The following is a 19,346-nucleotide window of genomic DNA, read 5'->3' on the forward strand; positions in this document are numbered from 1 at the left end:
ATTTCCTATATATTATACACACATGGTTTTGTATGACACTCTGATATTCATACCCACGTTAACTGGAATGCAAATACACCCACGACATAAGTGACCCAACAATGTAGCTGTAAACCAGAAATCTCCATGGAGAGTCCTAGCAGAATTCAGCAGGGGTCTGTTCTTGACAAAACATCGTATACTACCTTTACCTACAAACTGAAAGACAATGTAAGGTGATGGTTAGCAGTTTTTAGAAGTCAGAGAAGCTGTGGACTGGCAAATTAGATACTGAATGTAGAGAATGATCTGAATCATTTGGTAGTGTGGGCTGATTTGAATATCCTGTTTTAAAACAGATAAATTTGCAATCATGCGTCTAAGAAAAAAAAGAGCATATTTATACAGACAGGATTGGACAAAGTATTTCAAAACAATGAAACATGAAAAGAAGTCAGGGTCCTGGTAGATAATTAAGTGAACATGAGCCTGCAGTAGGATGATGCAATTAGAAAGTGAATGTCAGCGCTGAAGCCTAAGCAGGGAAAATATGAAGTAGGAGTAGGAAGGTGATATTAGTTCTGTTTATAGCAAAAGTAAAATCATCACAGGAATACCATGTGCAGCTCTCATACCCACACTTCAGAAAGGATTCTGACAAATCAAAAAGTAGTCAGAAAGTCCTGCAAAAAATGCATTGAGGTCTGAAGGACATGCCTTATCATGAAAAGCAAAGAATGAGCAAGCTGCTTGTCTTATCAGAAAGAAAAACAAGGAAGACTATTACTTACATGTAAAAGATATTCTTGATTGTGGTTGGCTTTCTAGCATGGGAGGAAAAGGCATAACAAAAGACAGTTTGAGGCATTTTTCTTTTGAAAAGAGATATGTAAGATCTAACTGCAAATAAAGCTCTTGAAAAACAAACCCACCCAGTGAATAATTAGTCACATTGACAGCGAGGTGCTGGATGTTCTACTCCATACTGTTATGTCTAAAGGTCTTTCCAGGGATACCACAATTTCAGGAGAAATTAGAGACCTGCTGCTGAGACTTACAGCTGAGGTGCTACAAATTGCAGGATCATAATGTTCTCTTTCAGCATCAAAGTCTGTGATTAGCTGACTAACATAATTCTACTTTCTTTCTTTGAATTCTATTAAATCATACTGATGTATACCTGCTGAGGAAGTAGCTCTAAGTCCTTCAAGTTTAAAAATAAGACATAATACTGTGCCAGTTCTGTACAGATTTACCACCACTGAAATCAATAGACTTGTGTTTGAAGATAATCTTGAGAACAGGGAGACTGTAAAGTTGTTTCTGAACTGTGCAATCTGTTCCCACCATGGAAACAGTCATTCAAAAATCATATTGAATCACTGTAACTACAAACAGTACTTAATTTTGTTTCTACAGAGATTAGTTCTGCTGAATACAAAAAATGACATCCTTTAGTTTGTCATTTGCTTTATATGTTTTTATATTTGAAAGAGTATCTAACCGTTAAGTGGTCCTGACTGCAAAAACACCAGACTGTGTTTTCAATAAATAATTCCACTTTAATGGCAAAGTAATAATTTAGACAGATACAGTGCGCACACCTGCAAAAAAATAAATGCAAGCTGGTTTACAAGCTAGAGGAACAATAAACCAATAGAAAATACATCATCCAGTTAAGTCCGATGACACCAAATACTTATTATTAGGGCTTTACAAAGACTACAAAACTTTTCAGATGATTTATTTCACTGTTTCTGTCTATTTACATGATATGTTACATCAAAAATGTACAAAATATAAAATGTGTACAGACAAATGTTTCACAAACAATTTCTGAGTTGTAAACTAGGTGGACTCACTGAGATGTATTGCAGGAAATTTTGTATGTGTCATATTGTGTGTTTGTGTGTTAAATACGGCAGGAAAAGATTCGCCGGTTTGCTCAGAGCACAGGTACAGGAAAGAGCAGCTTTCCTTTAGTTCTTTGAGTCAGTCAAGGTGTATGCACTGACATTTTGCATCAGAAGTGGATCCAGATTTGGGGGCATGATGTTGGTCTGACTGAATCCTACATGCATAAAATCAGTTAGAGTTTTATTAGGGCAATAGCACCGTGTAGGAACCTCTAGATTCAGTGATGCAGCTCAGTGCCATTTGGAAACTGCATTATCTTTGTTTTACAGCGAGTGACCACAGGGTGGCCACAAAGAGTTAATAGCACCAAATACACATCCTGAAGGTAACATCTATGGAGGTGTACAGTATATGTCTACACAATGCCAAAGCCCTTAGATACCTTCTTGTTTATATGCACCTATTTTAACCGGACGCCTCTTGTGGTAAAAGAGTGTTTCCGATTATTCTGAGCAGTTTGAATGCAATCTGGTTGTAGCCTGCCGTGACATATGCACTTAAAACATTTTCAGATTTTTTTCCCCCCAAAATGTATTGGCTTTGTATAGATATTGAAACATGCTGACTGTGGCATTGATAGCTCCTGCATAGTCATAACAACTGTAAGTACAGGACAAACACACCAGTTAATAACAGCTTTTAAGGTTTGCATTCTGTATTTGTTCGCAACATACAGGAAATCTCAGCAAGTGAAACATCTCTTAACACCAACAGAATAAAATACAATTTTGTTTGCTTGTTTGTTTTCGATTTGATTTGTGCAAGGCTTTTTTTTTATTTTTATTTTTTTTTAATATTTACAATACCCACCCAGTAGACTGTGCAAAACCAACCCACTTTTACAGTATAAACTCTTCCTCTTCCACAGTGGACATCACTGCTTCAGTGTTCTTTTATGCTGAATTCTTCATGTACAACAATAGCAATCAAAACAACATGCTAAAACTAGAAAAAGGAAAAAAAAAAACATATATTTGTGCTCATGCTGCATCAAGTGCATCCAGCTCTGCTGGATAAGAATTCAAAACATCTATCCTCCAAAAATTCCATTCCATGGGACCAAATGGATTTGAGCCGATTTTCTCAGCATTTAGGTGGCAGTGGAAGTGGGTTTGGGTTCCTTGTGTATTTCTGAGGGTAGGCAGAGCAATCTATTCACAAGATAAAAATATTATATAGCAACTGTTCTTTCTCCTATCCGTTACTTTAAAAAATCATGATATACAGATATGAGGCTACTGTGTTAACTGACGTTTTCTCATTAGTAAATGAAGAAAAAAACAGTGTAAATTACCAATGGTTTAGGAATTAAACCAACTGTAAAACTGTTCTAGAAATCTGTTTTAAGGCAGTGAGACAGCACCATAAGAAATGTTCCTTCTTTCACTGAAAAGGCTCAAACAAATGAAGCCCTAAAAAGCCTTTAATCAGTGTTGGTTAATAATTGGTATAAAACTGTTGTTAAGGAGTGGGCAGGTGGTTAAAAAAGACCTTTGTGGTAAAAACAACTTTATAAAAACTGTGACTTGTGTACTAAAAACTTGATGGAGCGCATCACCTTGACCATGGCAGTTAGAATTAAATTGGCACTTATCCAGCATATCACAGTCATGTTTTCTGGTGATTGCACAATACTGTTTGTGCTTTCTGAGTTACTATCATCATCTTTGACTCGTTTTGGAATGGGCAGTAGCGTACAACACAAACACCACTGCAGTCCTGTGACCAGCACCATGTGGCACAACAGAGGTTAGAAGAGAATGAGAAGACCGCATTGTTCATGCAGCACCTCAGGGTAAACTAAAGGAAAAAAAACAGAAGTTGCACTGTAAACTTGTACAGAGAAACAGAGACAGAGACAGAGAGACAGAGAGAGACAGAGAGAGAGAAAGAGGAAAAGGGCAAAAAAATATTCCAGTTTGGCTAACACGTGTGCAATCTGCTTAGATGCCCTTGGTCTAGGGCCCTTTCCAGTTGACAAATGGAGTCTCACTTGGCTCCATAGGTATCGAAATGCCTTGAAATTAAACTAATTCAAGCTTTCCACTTCAATTTTTCTTCCTGACTTTGCAGTTAGGTCTCCTGCCTACCTACAACACACCATTCTCACTCAGGGACCTTGGCGTGCTGCTTTAATACTGGCAGTGGTCTAGTGGAAACATATTTTACCATAATCCTCCACTAAGGTTTGTCCCTTTCAGAGAGTTGATTCAAGGGATGAATCCAAAATGTCATCATGGTGGCTGGTGCTATCACTGTCACAGCTTTGTGCGCTCGAATAGTTGGCTGCCTCTTGAAGCCTCATTAGCATATTCATCTGAAAGAAGAAAGCAATGTTTACATAGTCTCGTCTCATTTAATGCTGCAGTGAACGTGTTAAAAATTTAATTAAGCTCCTTTGCTGTTCGAGGTGTGCTGGTATCTAGCTGAGGGGACCATACAAAAGGATTTCAGAAAGGGCAGAATGTCAGCAGCTCCTCCTGGCACCCTTTTCACTGCCTTCTGGTCTTTAAATAGAAGTTTAAAGGTCCAAAGAGCCAGAGGGACACAATGGAGCTGCCTGATAACTCTCTTTAATTCAGGGGTGAGACTGGCTGCAGCTGCAACACCGGCAGGGGAAGGAAGCCGTATCACAGCTGGACATCTGGGCCCATATTTGGAGACAGTCAGGCTTCCAGATAATTTTTGGATGGCGTAGACTCACTACATTGGAAAAGCAACTGAAAACATAATCACACTAACATACCCCCTCTGCAAGAGAGAGACTGGGAGGGAGCGAGAGAGGGGTGGACTGAGGCCAGCTGCTTCATAAAAGAGTCCCATCTGCTGTTGAGAGGCTGACCTCAGCAGGGGAGCAGCAACAGATCCTCCTACCCAGGAGTGGCGAGCCCCCACATAATTTGGGGATTATTAAAACCTGAAACCCATCTAAAAAATCATCAAAAAGCAGGATTAAGCCCCAGAAAATGACTTGGATGCTTGATATCTAACTCTGTGTAATGATCAGGATTTTATTTATAAAACATCCGCTTCTGCCAGCATGCTCAGAGCTGCAAGCGATGTTGACATTGCTTTAGTGTTTTTCAAGGAACAAATATGCTGTCATTACAAAAAAGCAGGCAATAAAAAACCAAAGAGAAAGATGTATTCTTACACGGTCGTGTGTTTCCAGTTTGCTCAGGAATCCTTACATCTCTATGGTTTCAACCTGCACAGTTTGCAAAGTTTTCTCTAGGCATTGAACAGTGTTTAATACTCTTTAATGCTATCAGGTAGCTTTTGCTGAAGGTTTAATAGGTATCCATGTTTGAGAATACAGGATACATGTGGTGGGTGTGCAATACAGCTTGCACTTGACGTGTCCTGTTTCCACAAGAGCAGTGTCTGTCTCCCCGTGAGCTCCACTAGAAGCAGGGGCAAGCTCTCCATTCTCAAGTTTCAAGCTTCTGATATTTAGTCAGATACAGATACCGATCACAGTGTGCAGGGAGCAAGGGTGATGGGACACTGAACTCAAGCTGCTCAAGTATTTTCACCTTAGTGGAGATGATGCAGGCATGCTGGAAGCCTGGCCAGTACACTCACTGGCAGCCCAAATCATAGAGTCAAACAATCACCCCAAAGCTTATGGACTAGGAGACAGGGGATCAAATGAGGTGATTTTCTACACTTCTTCAGGATGTGAGGTCTGGTTTTGGATACTAAAACCTACAGTGAGGCTGAGGAGTCATTTTCTTAGCACTGATAAGAGTTAAATGCATCTTCCTCTGAGAAATTCCCTTTTTCAAGAGCTGCCTGTATTCCAGAAGTACAGTTCTCTAAAATGGTATTTTGAATCGTGATGACGGCAGTCTATAGAGAAAGCACTATACAAGAATAGCAGTTCAATATATGCAATTTTATAGTCCATTATCAGAGAAGGCAATGGTAAACCCAAATGTCTGGGATTGTATATAAATAAAACAATACAGGGCATTGGGGGAAATCAACGTCTTATCTTTTAATGCCACCACACTTGCATTCCTTTTACATTAAGACTATTACACAGTCACCAGTTATCTCGAAATGTTCTGAGCAATGGGAGGATGGCTGTCTAATTTGCATTTCCATTAAATTCTTCATGATAGACAAGTTAGATAATGCAAGTTTCTCAGTCCCTCATTTGTAGAATGTAGATGAAGGACTGGAAAGGTGTTTTTAGAATAAACTGATTAATAAGTTGCTGAAGAGTGGTACCCAAGCATTATAACGATGAAGACCAGACACATTTCTGGGCATACGGGAAATGCAAGCAATTTAGGCACATATTAACACGATGGTGAAATCTGCCCGCCTGATACATTTTCCTTTTATTTTCAATCTTTTTAATAAATTACAGTAGGATTCATTTTAAAAGCCTATTTTGGAACAGGTACACAGTAGTTTTATATTGTATAATGTATAATTTAAAATGTGACAATAAAAGACATACTGAAAAGACTTTCTCCCAAAGTTTAAATCTTACCAAGGGATCCCCGTCTGTATCAGTCTGCGGAACATGCTTTGAGGTTGTTCCTTCCTTTGCTGATGCATAACCTTCGTAACCAACATCTTCTGGTCTTAACTGAAGTAGTGATGGCCACTCATGCTGTAGAGATGCAGAGCTCCATGGATAGGTATCAGCTACCCACTTGGAGGGATCCTCCCAAGGTGCCCTCTTACCGTACATCTGTATTATGGATATAACACAGGTAAGTATCCTACAGCATTTTCAGTACCAGTTGTAACAGCAGACTAAAGTAATCAAAAACATCTACGCCGTTTTAGTAAGTGGTTTATTTTCAAATGTGCTCAGCACTCAGATATGATAAGACGTTCAACAGACCTCATCTCCATTAATGTTCCTTCAATATGCAGAGTGGCTGCAAGTTGAAAAGCACTCCGTGACTAGTGATACTTGTAGGCAACAGTGGGAGCCACAAGTTCCTGATACAATGTGAAATTAGACCTTTAGGTAATTTGCTTAAGGCATATCAGTGAAACTAACTCAGACCTATCTAAAACATTCAAGTTAATTGGATTTTGTTTGAAGTGAATTAGGAAGTGCCAGTACAGATTGTTCTCTTCTCCTAGCAAAATGTGATGCAGAAGCAGACATCCATCCACATCTTAAGTCTGTCACAAGGTTAAGAGAAGAAATTCACAAAGGATAGGTTTTCCCTACTACGAAGCACAAAAATGCTTATGAATCTGGAAGGACAGTGGAAGGAAGAATGAGAATATTGTAGATTTAGGAGGTCTGGTAGCTTCCTCACTAAAATGCACCCTTCTCCACATTGCTGTTTACAAACAACATGTTAACCAAGAGCCCCTTGGTTGCTGCTTTACAGATTTCCTTTAGCTGTGACAATGACACATTGGGATGGGGAACCATTCACCAGGGCTTTCTGTGATTTCTCCTAGCTCAAACAGCCTCATGCAATCCAAGGAGCAGCATTATATTGGCAGAGCATACACTCACGGAGCATTTAGATGGGCTGCACTCCTAAAGGGAGTAAAACAGTGAAGGATTTTAGTTCTAAAGCCAGAGATGAGTTGTGCTTATCACTGCAACACCTGCTCCCAGGCACTTGCTGGATCCAGAGCTCCAGGTTAGGCAGCCAAGTTCCCTATATTATGCACAGAGATACTCAGACTCCTTCTGCCCTATGCTGAGGCTAGACTGCTATAACAGGGATCTGCCTAAATAAACCAAGAGGAAATGTTTCTCAGGGAGGTAGCAGGTTAACTCCAGGCTGTAGGCAGCACTTCCCCTCATCTGAGTTTAACACCGATTCCTTCCTAGAATCTGGAGAAAGGCTTGTAAATTCTGTGTCTGACAAGTGAGTTTGCAAAGTACCAGGCTCAAAAGGCATTTTCTACCCGTCCCTGGTTCCAGGAACATCTAATTATATCATATAAAAGATTTCTGTTTATTATTAATAACGTTATTCAATGGAAGCCATCCAAAGCAGCTAAAAATTGGAACAGTTCATGAAACAGCATATTTTTTTCTATATGCTGCCATCTTCTGCTCCAGAATTGAAGTTTTCATTTAAGTAGGTACCCTGTATATTTGGGAAAATACTGAGCAATGAAGAATATCACTGCATTTTTACATCTGGTCTAAACAAGCGCTCTTAATCTCACTGTGACTGTTATATCAGGTGTTTGGCAGTTTTTTGCACAAGGCATAAACACTCTGTAATTCCCAGAGAGATAAGCAGTTTTAGGAAAGTGTGAGATATTCAACAGGCAAGATTCTAAACCTCCATTGCATTAGTATGTCACTATGTCAATACAAGGTGATAAAGAAACCGCAGATGCTTACACTCTTTGACTAGTCCATAACAATCCCCTCTGCACTGTGCAGTAATTTCTTTCAGTGCCATGTGTGGCAAAAAACTGCCTTTCCACAAAACATCTTTTCAAAGGACATAGAATTGCAGTGCATAAAAGAAAAAGGGAGAAAGACAAATAAAGATTGGAAAAAAAAAGAGGATTAATTTCAAGATTTAGGTTTGCTCCAAAGATGTGTAATGGTCTGAAATCTTAACCTAAATGGGACAGTTTACAGTGCTATATACAGCAAATCTATCTGTAGCCTTCTTCCTATTAAAGTAGAAGAAATTTTAATGGTTCATTAACAATCAATGGAACAGCTGCTAACACCTAGCTCTGGAGAGAACAGGACAAAAGGACTCGTGAAGCACTCTGATCTGATGACACTATTACCTAAAATGAGAATTGCAGTTAGGAGAAAACCTTAGCCCGTATAGAGAAAGGAAAAAGAAGAAACAAAACTATGGTAAATACAAGCAGGGATGCAAATTATAAGGGCAGGAAAGGACAGACCTTCATGTTCAGCAGGGTCAAAGAGTAAATGATCTCAATCTGGTTAGATAAGGCCAGTAAACAGTTTGGTTTTTTTTTCCTGAATGGTGAAAATATCCTCGTTCAGAAGCTTTCCTCCACAAGCCTGTGTGCCTACATGTGTACATAGCTGGGAGAGGATTATACAGACCAAAGCTATTTTCTTGTACCAGTGTAGGGGCTATTAACTCTTCCATGCAGGGGTAGGCTGAGACTGCCTTGACTCAGGGAGGCAATCTGAGCTGTATTTAGCATTGCTGTGAACTTTTTAAACTGCTGAAAAAGAAGAAGCTTCCTCCATTTACAGAGGAGAAACCATCTTAATAAAATACAAGATATGCTAGTGCTGGAGCAGACAAAGCCAAATTATACATCAGAGTAAGAGCAGGTCAAAAGGAGTTCAAGGCTGATTTCTATAATCCCCCCACATATTTTCTTCTTGCAAATGCAACAGCATTCATGTGGATGCATTGGTTGAAAGTAGCTTGGAGAAAGCCTATGAAACTAATTTAAAAAAAAAAATGCCAAGAAACAAATGACATACCTGAAGCCCTTCTCTCACAGCTTCCAGAAGATATGGCACCAGGGAATAGTTCCAGAGGTCTGTGAACCACACTCGGGAGCCATCAACATCCATAGGGCAAGGGAGGAAGAGGCGGGGACCTGAGAAGTCAAGTTGTGTATTAAAAAAAATAGAACTGCTAGTAGAACACACTAAAAATAATCTTCAGTAGTATTGGAGCAAACTCAAGTGAAGAGAATACTAATACAGGACTAAAATAAGGGAGCTACCAGTCTCCTGTTATTAAAAAAGGACCAGTGTCACTTTATCCTGTTCTAGGGCCTGATGAACACTTACAAGTTTTACAGGAAAAGCCATGTAAAAGGATAACTTCTTTGCTAACAAAGCTATTCCACTAAAAGACCTCAGGTACATGTATATCTGCCACCTGCTAGTTTGCTGAACTGACTGTGCAAGTGTTTTTATTGCTGTAATTATACTGCAGTGTGAAAGCAGGGAAAAAATATAAGCTTAGGAAAGTTGCTATTGAGGTATTTTTTTTTGTAAATTTACCTTTTTAAAATTATGATAATTTACTTGAAAGTCTTTAGCAACCAAGGCAGAAATACCAGAAAATACATACCCTCTCATTAAACTTTCTATTTTCATTTCAATCTTGCTGGCAACCAGACAAATTCCCCACACTGATGTTGTACTTCCAATTGTGAGATGGAAACTTTTAAAAACATAATATATCCTTCACTGATAATATATTTGAAATGCTCAGCCTGCATCCTTATTTCAAACCACTCCACCAATGGACTCACCAATGGTTACATCTGAAGAGCTGTGTGTTTCTAGGAAGCTGTTGAGATGATGCCATGTTTTGGGGATCCAGTCAATGATTTTGATGAGATCATTATTGCGTATGTTCCTTTCTATTTCAGTCTCAATCAGTTTCCTTCTCAGGTATCTGCCCAAGAAACCTTTAACAGGCTCTGTATGATTAGCACACAGCACCCACCTGGGTAGAAAGGATAAATGTCAAGCAGCAATGAATACCAAATACATCATCTCCTCTTAAACATATAGATGAAGGTAACGTCACAAGATTGTGAGTCTTGTTAGTCAGCAAGTATAAAACTGCTCCAATAAACCACATTATTGCCCACCGTTATAACACAATTGTTACATGTTTCAGCAGAAATTGAAGACACTGATGAAGACCAATGAAATGCAAGAATGCAGTCATCTTCAGCAGCTTGCTAGAGGTGTCAGAAAGTATCTTATTTCTTTCACTATTCCCCAACAGCATTCAGAGACCCATCAATACAGGAGAGACACAGAAGCTAAAATACTTTGCTGTGAGGAGACACAAGATCAATGTTTGTTGAAGAACTGGGCTGAGAAGCAGGGAGTTGTGCAAACACGGCCACAGTAAATACAGAGTGAATGTACCTGAAATTGTGATGCAGCTCCAGATTTGGTGAAGCAGAAACTCCCTGGTTCATGGTTCCAATAATATAGGGACTGAAAAGAGAAAAATGGTAGGGTTTTTTGAGGGAGAATCCATTCAGATATTCAGAGAATATTCTTTCTTCTTATCTGCACTAGGTCAATTTTAAAAGAGTCTCTGGATGTATTGTAGCCTTAGATTTAAAATATTTCTGAGGAACCCTCTTTTTAATGTTTATTCTTGTATGATTTCCCCTTCTGCACATTTGTAGTTTACTAGTACTCATCCATAATAAAGAAACAAATGGGGCAATCCTGTCCTCATGTACCTCATAATTTTGCAGTAGGCTCTAGAGTTTTAATTTCAGAAGCCAGTGAATCTCATGAGTAAGGCATAACATGCAGTGATTTTCTGAAGGGAAGTCCCTGTGTTGGCACTTTTACAGCAGAAATAGCCGATGTTACAGGCCAGAAAAGGTTCCAGAAAACATTATTTTTATTCTTGCTTGGCAATAAAGGACAGTTAGCAAACTTCATACTTCTGCACTGCTACAGGAAAGCTGTAGGAAGTGCAAGTCCGCCAGATATACAGCTGCTTCTGCATGGCATGGTTTGTGGGTTCACACGTATCCCAAATTCCACTATTATGAAGTGCATTTCTTCTCGCTCTCCCATAAGCTGTCCTCATGGTACTAATGGGCTTGTGTGATCTGACAGGGTGAAAGGGATAAAACCCTAATTCAGTCAAGCATTTAAATACATTCTTAAATTATGCGGTACATTTACGTCTCATTGAAATGCATGGGAGTCATATAAGTAAAGTGAATCAGACAGCTAAGTACTTGGCTGAAGAGGGTTAAAATTATTCAAGCACATAAGGGCTTTGCTGACGGCCTGTGGGAGTCTAAGTTTCCACTGGGACATTTTATTTTGCAAAACAAGAAACAGCTTTTACAGTTTTAATTGCAAAAGGTGTGTGAAAGAGGAGAGAAGAGCTATTACCTACCATTTATTATATTTACAGTTGAGGAAACCATTGAAGATGTCACTTAGTGAACTGATGTGGTGGAGGTTATCAAGAATTATGACCACAGGGAGGTCAGCACCATTGTTGTCAGCACTGCATTGCTCAGCTAGGTTTGCCAGGTATTGTCGCAGATCCTTCAGCAGAATTAACAAAAAACCCCAGAAAAGATTAACCCAATTAGACCACAGATGTAATTTCAGTGGAAAAAAATTTCAGAAAGATAGAGGCTGCTACAGAGTTTCCCCACTGTGGATCATTCAGCTGGATGAGCACATGCAGGAAGACCTGCTTCTTAGATAGGGCAACACTGAAGCCACATGCTAGGAAAAACAAAGGCACTAAACATAAGGCAAGTGACTGAAGCAGACACATTCCTATTTGGTGGATACATTCCTTAGAGACCTGTTGATAAAATATCTCCAGATGAAAATAGGTTTCAATAAAATATGTCATTTCCAATGGGCTGAGATACACTAATTGTTGGACCTCCATTCTTATGAATGGCACATTAAAAAACTCCCATCAAATTACCATGCAGTTTAGGCATACTGACCTGCTCCTTCAGAGAACTCCTTTCACCACTCTCACTGAAAACCTGTTTGACCTTTTGAGGATACTATATCACACCTCATTATAAAATTTATTTTGTAAATTCTTTATTTTCTATCAGCCATCTGTCTGTCTGCCATTTAGTGCTGGAGTAAAAGAGAGCTTGCTATAATCAAAACTTTTCATATTCTTCTCAACACTTTGTTGCCCTTGAGGGTCTGGGCTAGTCAAGTTTTACAGCTGTATCTCTAGAGGTATCTACTTTTGCCAGTGTTGGGAATGTTCAGAATTATGGACAAAGTTCATATTGCTGTTTTACTTTCTGGATCAGGGATAGAAGAATCTTCTTTAATGGGTACATGCAATCTTCTTTTTATTTCAAGAAAGATTTTTGTTTGACTTTTTATGATCAGGTGTCTCTAGGGGAACATCATGGGTTTCTTCCATGAAATAGCACCATCTGTATTATTCAAACACACTTGGTCTTCGACAATGTTGTTTTTTCTTTTATACTACAAACTCAGAAGTTCTATATAAATCATAATAGAAACAAAGGAAAAGAAAAGAAAAAAACCAACCCAAAACCCCAAAACAAAACCACATACAACAAGCAATTTACCAGAAATCCAAAAACTTGCTCTTTTGTGGGACAATTTTCATTATAAATGTATATGACATAACGAAAAAAACATAAACACATCCCCTGCCAAAGTAAATGGCATCACAAATCCTCTGTATAAAGACAGTGAAAAGTGGTGTTTTTACTGGAATGGTCCTCTCGCCCCTTTGGGATCTGTATGTTCTTCCCTCTTATGTTATGTTAACATTGTTAACATATGTTAACACTATGTTCTGTGCCAATCAGAAAGCTCTGGGCAAAACCTTTCATTTTCTTTTCCCTGGGTACCAAGTTAGGAGTATACCTAATTTAGGACAGCAAGTGAATAGTATTATCTGTGGCTAGCACAGTAGTCATTCTAGAAGCTTGATAATCTGAGCTATGTAAATCACTGTGAACGTGACATGATGCATGAGGCAATTTTAGTATGGTCAACTTCCCGATCGATGCACGCCAGAAACCGTGGCAGCAGTTGTATTTCTCCAGTGCTGATTAAGAAGCTGAACCCAAGACAGTAATTCAAAATCCCCATTCTGAAATCTTTGCTAACAGTAGGCTGCTATTATCACTATAAAAAAGCAAGCAGACTAGTATAACTATATATGTAACCTGTCTGACAAAGGAATTACAGACACTCTATGAATGTAATTTCTATAGGAATTTGACTCTGCATCTATCCTTAAGGTGGGTTTCCTCAAGTGAGGGAAAATTCAGACTTCGTTTACAGTGCTTCAGCAGTTTGTTTAGAACAGAAAGATCTGGTGCTGTTCCTCACTGGGATTGGACACTGAATTTGTGTAGGAAATAATGCTAACTGAGCAACAAAACAGCATGCCAAATAATAAGATCTGCTCTGCATCATCACTACAAATTTGGCAACAGGTTATCTTTTCAACTGTAACTTACCTTGCTTGACTTGTGATCTACGTTAAAAGTTGCAATTGCATCCTCAGTTTTTTTTCTGCCAGATTTAGTTATAATATATTCAGCCAGCCTGTTAGCTAAATAGGTCTTTCCTGTGCCACTGGGTCCCGACAGAATAATTCTGCGATGCTCCATCAGTAAATTAAAGTACCGCTGGGTAATTGGCTTAGGAATTAACGTGTCAAACACAAAACTGTCCAAACTGTTTTCTTCCACTCCTAGGAACAAAAGAAAATAAAATAAAAATGGCCTGTCTTCATCTTTGCTAAGGTAGGTATAGGTTTGTCCCAGCACCTGATGGTATCAGCGCTATGCTCAAAGCAAGGTAAGATACTTCTGTCTAAATCAAATTCTCATCAAGGGCTTCATTACCGTGGGAATGTTTATATCCTTCCACAGGGCCAAAAAATTAAACAGTGGTAGTGGGATGAGATGGGTGGGAGAGATTAAATCGAAGTAAATGTGAAGAGAAGACTCAGTGAGGCAAAGATGTATGTCTCAGACACTACAGGCAACCATGACAAAAAAGGTCAAAGTGACAGCCAAAGGTTACCAGTTGTCACATCAATGCATGTACAGTTCTTCTGAAGGCCCCCCCTCCCCTCTGATAGAAAATCCCTACAGATTTTGAAATGTATTGAATTTTTCCTGCAGAACTGGGTAAAGCATAAATATTTCTCATCATAATCTCTATTTTGTTTTGTTTTGGTTTGGGGTTTTTTTTGCCACTATTCAGAAATTTGTACTTTGCTGTGATTTAGCAGTCAGGCAGAGAAGGACAGATATTCTTAGATTTGCCTCAAAATGTCACACAGTGTTAGGTATTGTACTATGTCATACAGAGAGTTTATGTGATAAATGAGTTCTTGAACTGGAGAGAAAATACAGAAAGGTCAGGTGTAAGAAAAAATATATCAAGGGATAGGGGACTGCAATGAAGAACTCTACAGTATCTGCAAAAATATTCTTGGAGTTTTACCTTTCAGGTTCACAGTGATGACATTATTATCTCCAACCAGATATCCACAAGGCAGCAGTTCAGGCACTTCTAGGCTATGGGCTCTAATTACATCCCCTATACAATAGCTAGCAATGCAGTCAGAGCTTAAACCCAGGCTAGTAGTCGGATCCACTCGGAAAATATATTCCTGAAATTATATGAAAACATAAGACATAAAAATAAGAACGGCTATTGAATGAAAGCAGTTTGGAAAATATTTTGATACAGGTGAAGGCACTTGACAAGGAGATTCTTGCAGTCACATTCAATAGAGAACTGTCTACAATCATGAAAAAAGAACAGCAACATTAAAGTTTAATAGTGGTGTTAGCTATGCGTCAAAAAACAAAATAAAACAAAAACTTGGGAAGACAACCCAAAGAATACAGAATTTTTATTAAGTGAAAAAGAAAACAATTAATAATTGAACTAATTTTTCAGTGTCTTACCTTAAAGAGACGCCTGATTACACCATCTAAAATGTCCCATTTTGTTTTTCCGCTGACTCCAATTGATCCTATCAGATATGCATGTGGTTTTTGATCCTGCAAAGAGAGGTTTTTGGAAACCGGACTAAAAATGGTGGTAATTAGTTTTCTGTGAAGATTCATAATTTTTCCAATGAAGAAAAGTAATATTATTTAGAATGTGATATTACAACCTCGTTAAAAATCTCTGTGCCAGAAACAGGTATAGATGATATTACTTTGGTATGTCTTTATTAGTAAGGAAATACAGTATCTTATTCTGCTGTTTGATTGCATCTGTGTTTATAAAGAGCTGAATATAACTAAAAGTTGCACTGTATTTATAATTTTTTGTAATACAGAACATGAAAACATGACAATGCAATTCCAAATTGATTACTTCAGTAGCATATTCATAGTTGCACCCTAAGGGGCCCAAGGCATAGATCTAGTTTATAACAACTTCTAAATGGAGATAGCAAGTCCCAGAACATCCTACTACTAATTAAATTGAGAACTGGTAATGTCTGAACCACCACAAAGGCAGAAGGAGGCCATATGACATTAGTCTACGGAGAGTGCCTAACTGTATTGAGCATGGATGGCAGAGAAGAGAGGATATTTCCCGTCAGTTTCTGGCTGAAAATACTGAAAGAAGTTGAGCTACTATGTTGCAAGATTTTGAGTTTACAATATAATTCTGCATCTGTGGGCAATGAACTTACCTTGGCTTGACTATAGCCCTTGTTTATAGTGACTAAAATTTTCACACTATGACCTTCTTTGTGGAGTGCCCCATCAGTGACATCATCCAACAAAATATCTACAATAAAAGAAAGGAAGTGAAGTGTTCAACCTGACAAATCACATCAGTTATGTTCACATCATCAGTTCAATATTTGTTCAAAGGATTTTTTTGGTTAAAAAGAAAGGTTGCCATCACAACAACTTGCAATCATTTTAATCTGTACATATGCCTAGTTCACCTTTTCTGTGGGGATGAAAAAAAAAAGTTATAATTTGTTAATTTTTGAAGCAATATTAAGAGCTTTGTTCATGTAGAAATGAATAGGGAATCCAGATATAAATAAATTCTTGTATTATAGTCTTGCCTTTGTTTTCCTTCTTGGAACTTGTTCAAAATTTCCATACATCCACAAAGTAATATGGTTTAAAACCTAAATGAAGTTTTTATCTTTGAGCACTCATTGTGCCATTTAGAATGTTGTAAGGAGAAAAACAAGCAATCCTTGTATTGATATGTCTGCTGCTAAGTAAAATAGCATTTAATTTCTCTTTCCAGCTGATTTCTGTACACATGGCATGGAAAGAGCCTTTTTTACCCCCCTAATACAGGCTTACAACCCATTTTCCTTTAGAAAACCACTTTGCAGTCCTCCAGAATATGGGACTCTGTATTCAGCCATTCCTCTAAGAAAATGTTTCATTTTTCTTGGAGGTAAAGAGTGGATCTGATCTGCTCTGTGCCTCTGCTTCTACCTGTTCACTAATTTCTAAAATGAGAAAGCAGGAGGATGTATTTCTTTCTGAAGGCTGAACCTGCAGCTTTATTGCAAGGGATAAAACTGCTGTCTTCCTCAAGAAGTTCTCTCCATTATTTTACTGTTAGACATTTAAACTAACTATGGAATTAGAAGAGATTATGGATTTGCATTTTCTTCAAAGGCCAGCACAGTAATCCACTACCCTAAGTCCTGCTCATTCTTACTGTGTTGATTGAAGAAAAGCATGGTCTTCATGTCATTCTCTACCCAAGGTCAGATTTCAGCCGAATTAAATGAGGTTCCAGTAAGATTCAGCCACTTGTTCAGAGTAAAACCAAAGAAGACTTATGAATATGACTTCAATGAATGTATTAAAAAAATAAGTCATCATGTAACATGTTTGATAACTTACACCCAGATCTAGAAAGCAGATTCTGCTGTTGTTTTTTTTTTCTTTTTTTTTTTTTTTTTAATTGATTGATTGAAGAAGCATTTTTGTTGTGAGCTTAAACAAATCCATGCTTGTTTTATTCCAGGCAGACAGTTTTTCTGTGTCAAAACCACTGAATGTTTCACTTCACTTGTCTTGCATTTTGGCATATTTGACAAACCTTAAGAGTTTCCATAATGTCATAGTTCATCTGAAGGCAATTTACAATATAACTGATTCTCCTGTGAAATTTTTCAATCTCTAAATGACCCTCACGTAGCCTTTTAAATACATTCTTCTGTAAGTCTTTAGGAATGAGGAACCACTCTGTGGCTAGAAAAAAATTTCACTTTCTAAGAGCTTTTCCTCTCACTGACACAAGGGGCTGAGAAGGTGCCCAAGGGAGTCTAATTTCATGGTGGTGCTAATTGCTTTAATTACTTCCTGCCAGGTCTCCCTCTTAGCTGCACTATGGTGGCTCTGGCTCACTTCTCTGAGCTCTGGCACTGATGATCACAGAATCATCAAGGTTGGAAAAGACCTTGAAGATCATCTAGTCCAACCATTAACCTATCACTGACAGTTCCCAACTACACCATACCCAAGTGCTATGTCAACCTGACTCTTAAACACGTCCAGGGATGGGGACTCCACCTCTGCCCTGGGCAGCCTATTCCAATGTCTAACAATCTGTTCTGTAAAGAAATGCTTCCTAATATCCTAATATCTACTCTGGCGCAATTTGAGGCCATTACCTCTTGTTCTATCGCTTATTACTTGGTTAAAGAGACTCATCCCCAGCTCTCTGCAACCTCCTTTCAGGGAGTTGTAGAGGGCGATGAGGTCTCCCCTCAGCCTCCTCTTTAGACTAAACAACCCCAGTTCCCTCAGCCGCTCCTCATACGACATGTGCTCCAGACCCTTCACCAGCTTCGTTGCCCTTCTCTGGACACGCTCGAGTAATTCAATGTCCTTTTTGTAGTGAGGGGCCCAAAACTGAACACAGTCATTGACGTGCGGCCTCACCAGTGCCAAGTACAGGGGTAAGATCACTTCTTTGTCCCTGCTGGCCACGCTATTTCTGATACAAGCCAGGATACCATTGGCCTTCTTGGCCACCCGGGCACACTGCTGGCTCATGTTCAGCTGGCTGTCAATCAACACCCCCAGGTCCCTCTCTGACTGGCAGCTCTCCAGCCACTCCTCCCCAAGCCTGTAGCGCTGCTGGGGGTTGTTGTGACCCAAGTGCAGCACCCGGCATTTGGCCTTATTGAAACTCCTACAGTTGGCCTGAGCCCATCGCTCCAGCCTGTCCAGATCTCTCTGCAGAGCCTCCCTACCCTCGAGCAGATCAACACTCCCACCCAACTTGGTGTCATCTGCAAACTTACTGAGGGTGCACTCAATCCCCTCGTCTAGATCATCAATAAAGATGTTAAACAGGAGTGGCCCCAAAACTGAGCCCTGGGGGACACCACTCGTGACCGGCCGCCAACTGGATTTAACTCCATTCACCACAACTCTTTGGGCCCGGCCATCCAGCCAGTTTTTTACCCAGCAAAGCATGTGCCCATCCAAGCCATGAGCAGCCAGTTTTGCCAGGAGAATGCTGTGGGAAACGGTGTCAAAGGCCTTACTGAAGTCAAGGTAGACAACATCCACAGTCTTTCCCTCATCCAATAAGCAGGTTGACCTGTCATAGAAGGAGATCAGGTTTGTCAAGCAGGACCTGCCTTTCATAAACCCATGCTGACTGGGCCTGATCATCTGGTTGTCCCACATGTGTTGTGTGATGGTACTCAGGATGAGCTGCTCCATCAGCTTCCCGGGCACGGAAGTCAAGCTGACAGGCCTGTGATTTCCTGGATCATCCTCCCTTTCTTATATATGAGTGTCACATTGGCCAATTTCCAATCTGTCGGGACCTCCCTGGTCAGCCAGGACTGCTGGGAAATGATGGAAAGAAGCTTGGCAAGCACCCTAGCCAGCTCCTTCAGCACCCTCCGGTGTATCCCATCCGGTCCCATAGACTTGTGTATGTCTATGTGATGCAGTAGGTCACTGACTATCTCCTCCTGGAT

At 39.4% G+C, this 19,346-nt stretch overlaps 1 protein-coding gene across 10 annotated transcripts in view; it reads right to left on the reverse strand.

Annotated features, from left to right (window-relative positions):
• Nucleotides 1-1,520: 1,520 nt before the first annotated feature.
• NAV3 (neuron navigator 3) overlaps nt 1,521-19,346 on the reverse strand; it is a 562,960-nt gene continuing 545,134 nt past the window's right edge. For 8 of the 10 annotated variants that reach the window (XM_074827171.1, XM_074827169.1, XM_074827167.1 and 5 more), the window contains 10 exons: nt 16,056-16,153; nt 15,313-15,408; nt 14,843-15,011; nt 13,846-14,081; nt 11,751-11,905; nt 10,748-10,819; nt 10,117-10,313; nt 9,332-9,450; nt 6,401-6,604; nt 1,521-4,213 (listed from right to left, as the gene is read on the reverse strand). In XM_074827171.1, the coding sequence (XP_074683272.1) occupies nt 4,094-4,213; nt 6,401-6,604; nt 9,332-9,450; nt 10,117-10,313; nt 10,748-10,819; nt 11,751-11,905; nt 13,846-14,081; nt 14,843-15,011; nt 15,313-15,408; nt 16,056-16,153 (1,466 nt within the window). In that variant the 3' untranslated portion in view covers nt 1,521-4,093. The remainder of the gene's footprint in view (nt 4,214-6,400; nt 6,605-9,331; nt 9,451-10,116; nt 10,314-10,747; nt 10,820-11,750; nt 11,906-13,845; nt 14,082-14,842; nt 15,012-15,312; nt 15,409-16,055; nt 16,154-19,346) is intronic. The other 2 variants (XM_074827166.1, XM_074827165.1) reach the window with 2 other exon arrangements.

Source organism: Strix aluco, chromosome 5, assembly GCF_031877795.1.
Source record: "Strix aluco isolate bStrAlu1 chromosome 5, bStrAlu1.hap1, whole genome shotgun sequence".
In the NCBI taxonomy this organism is placed as follows: Eukaryota; Metazoa; Chordata; class Aves; order Strigiformes; family Strigidae; genus Strix; species Strix aluco.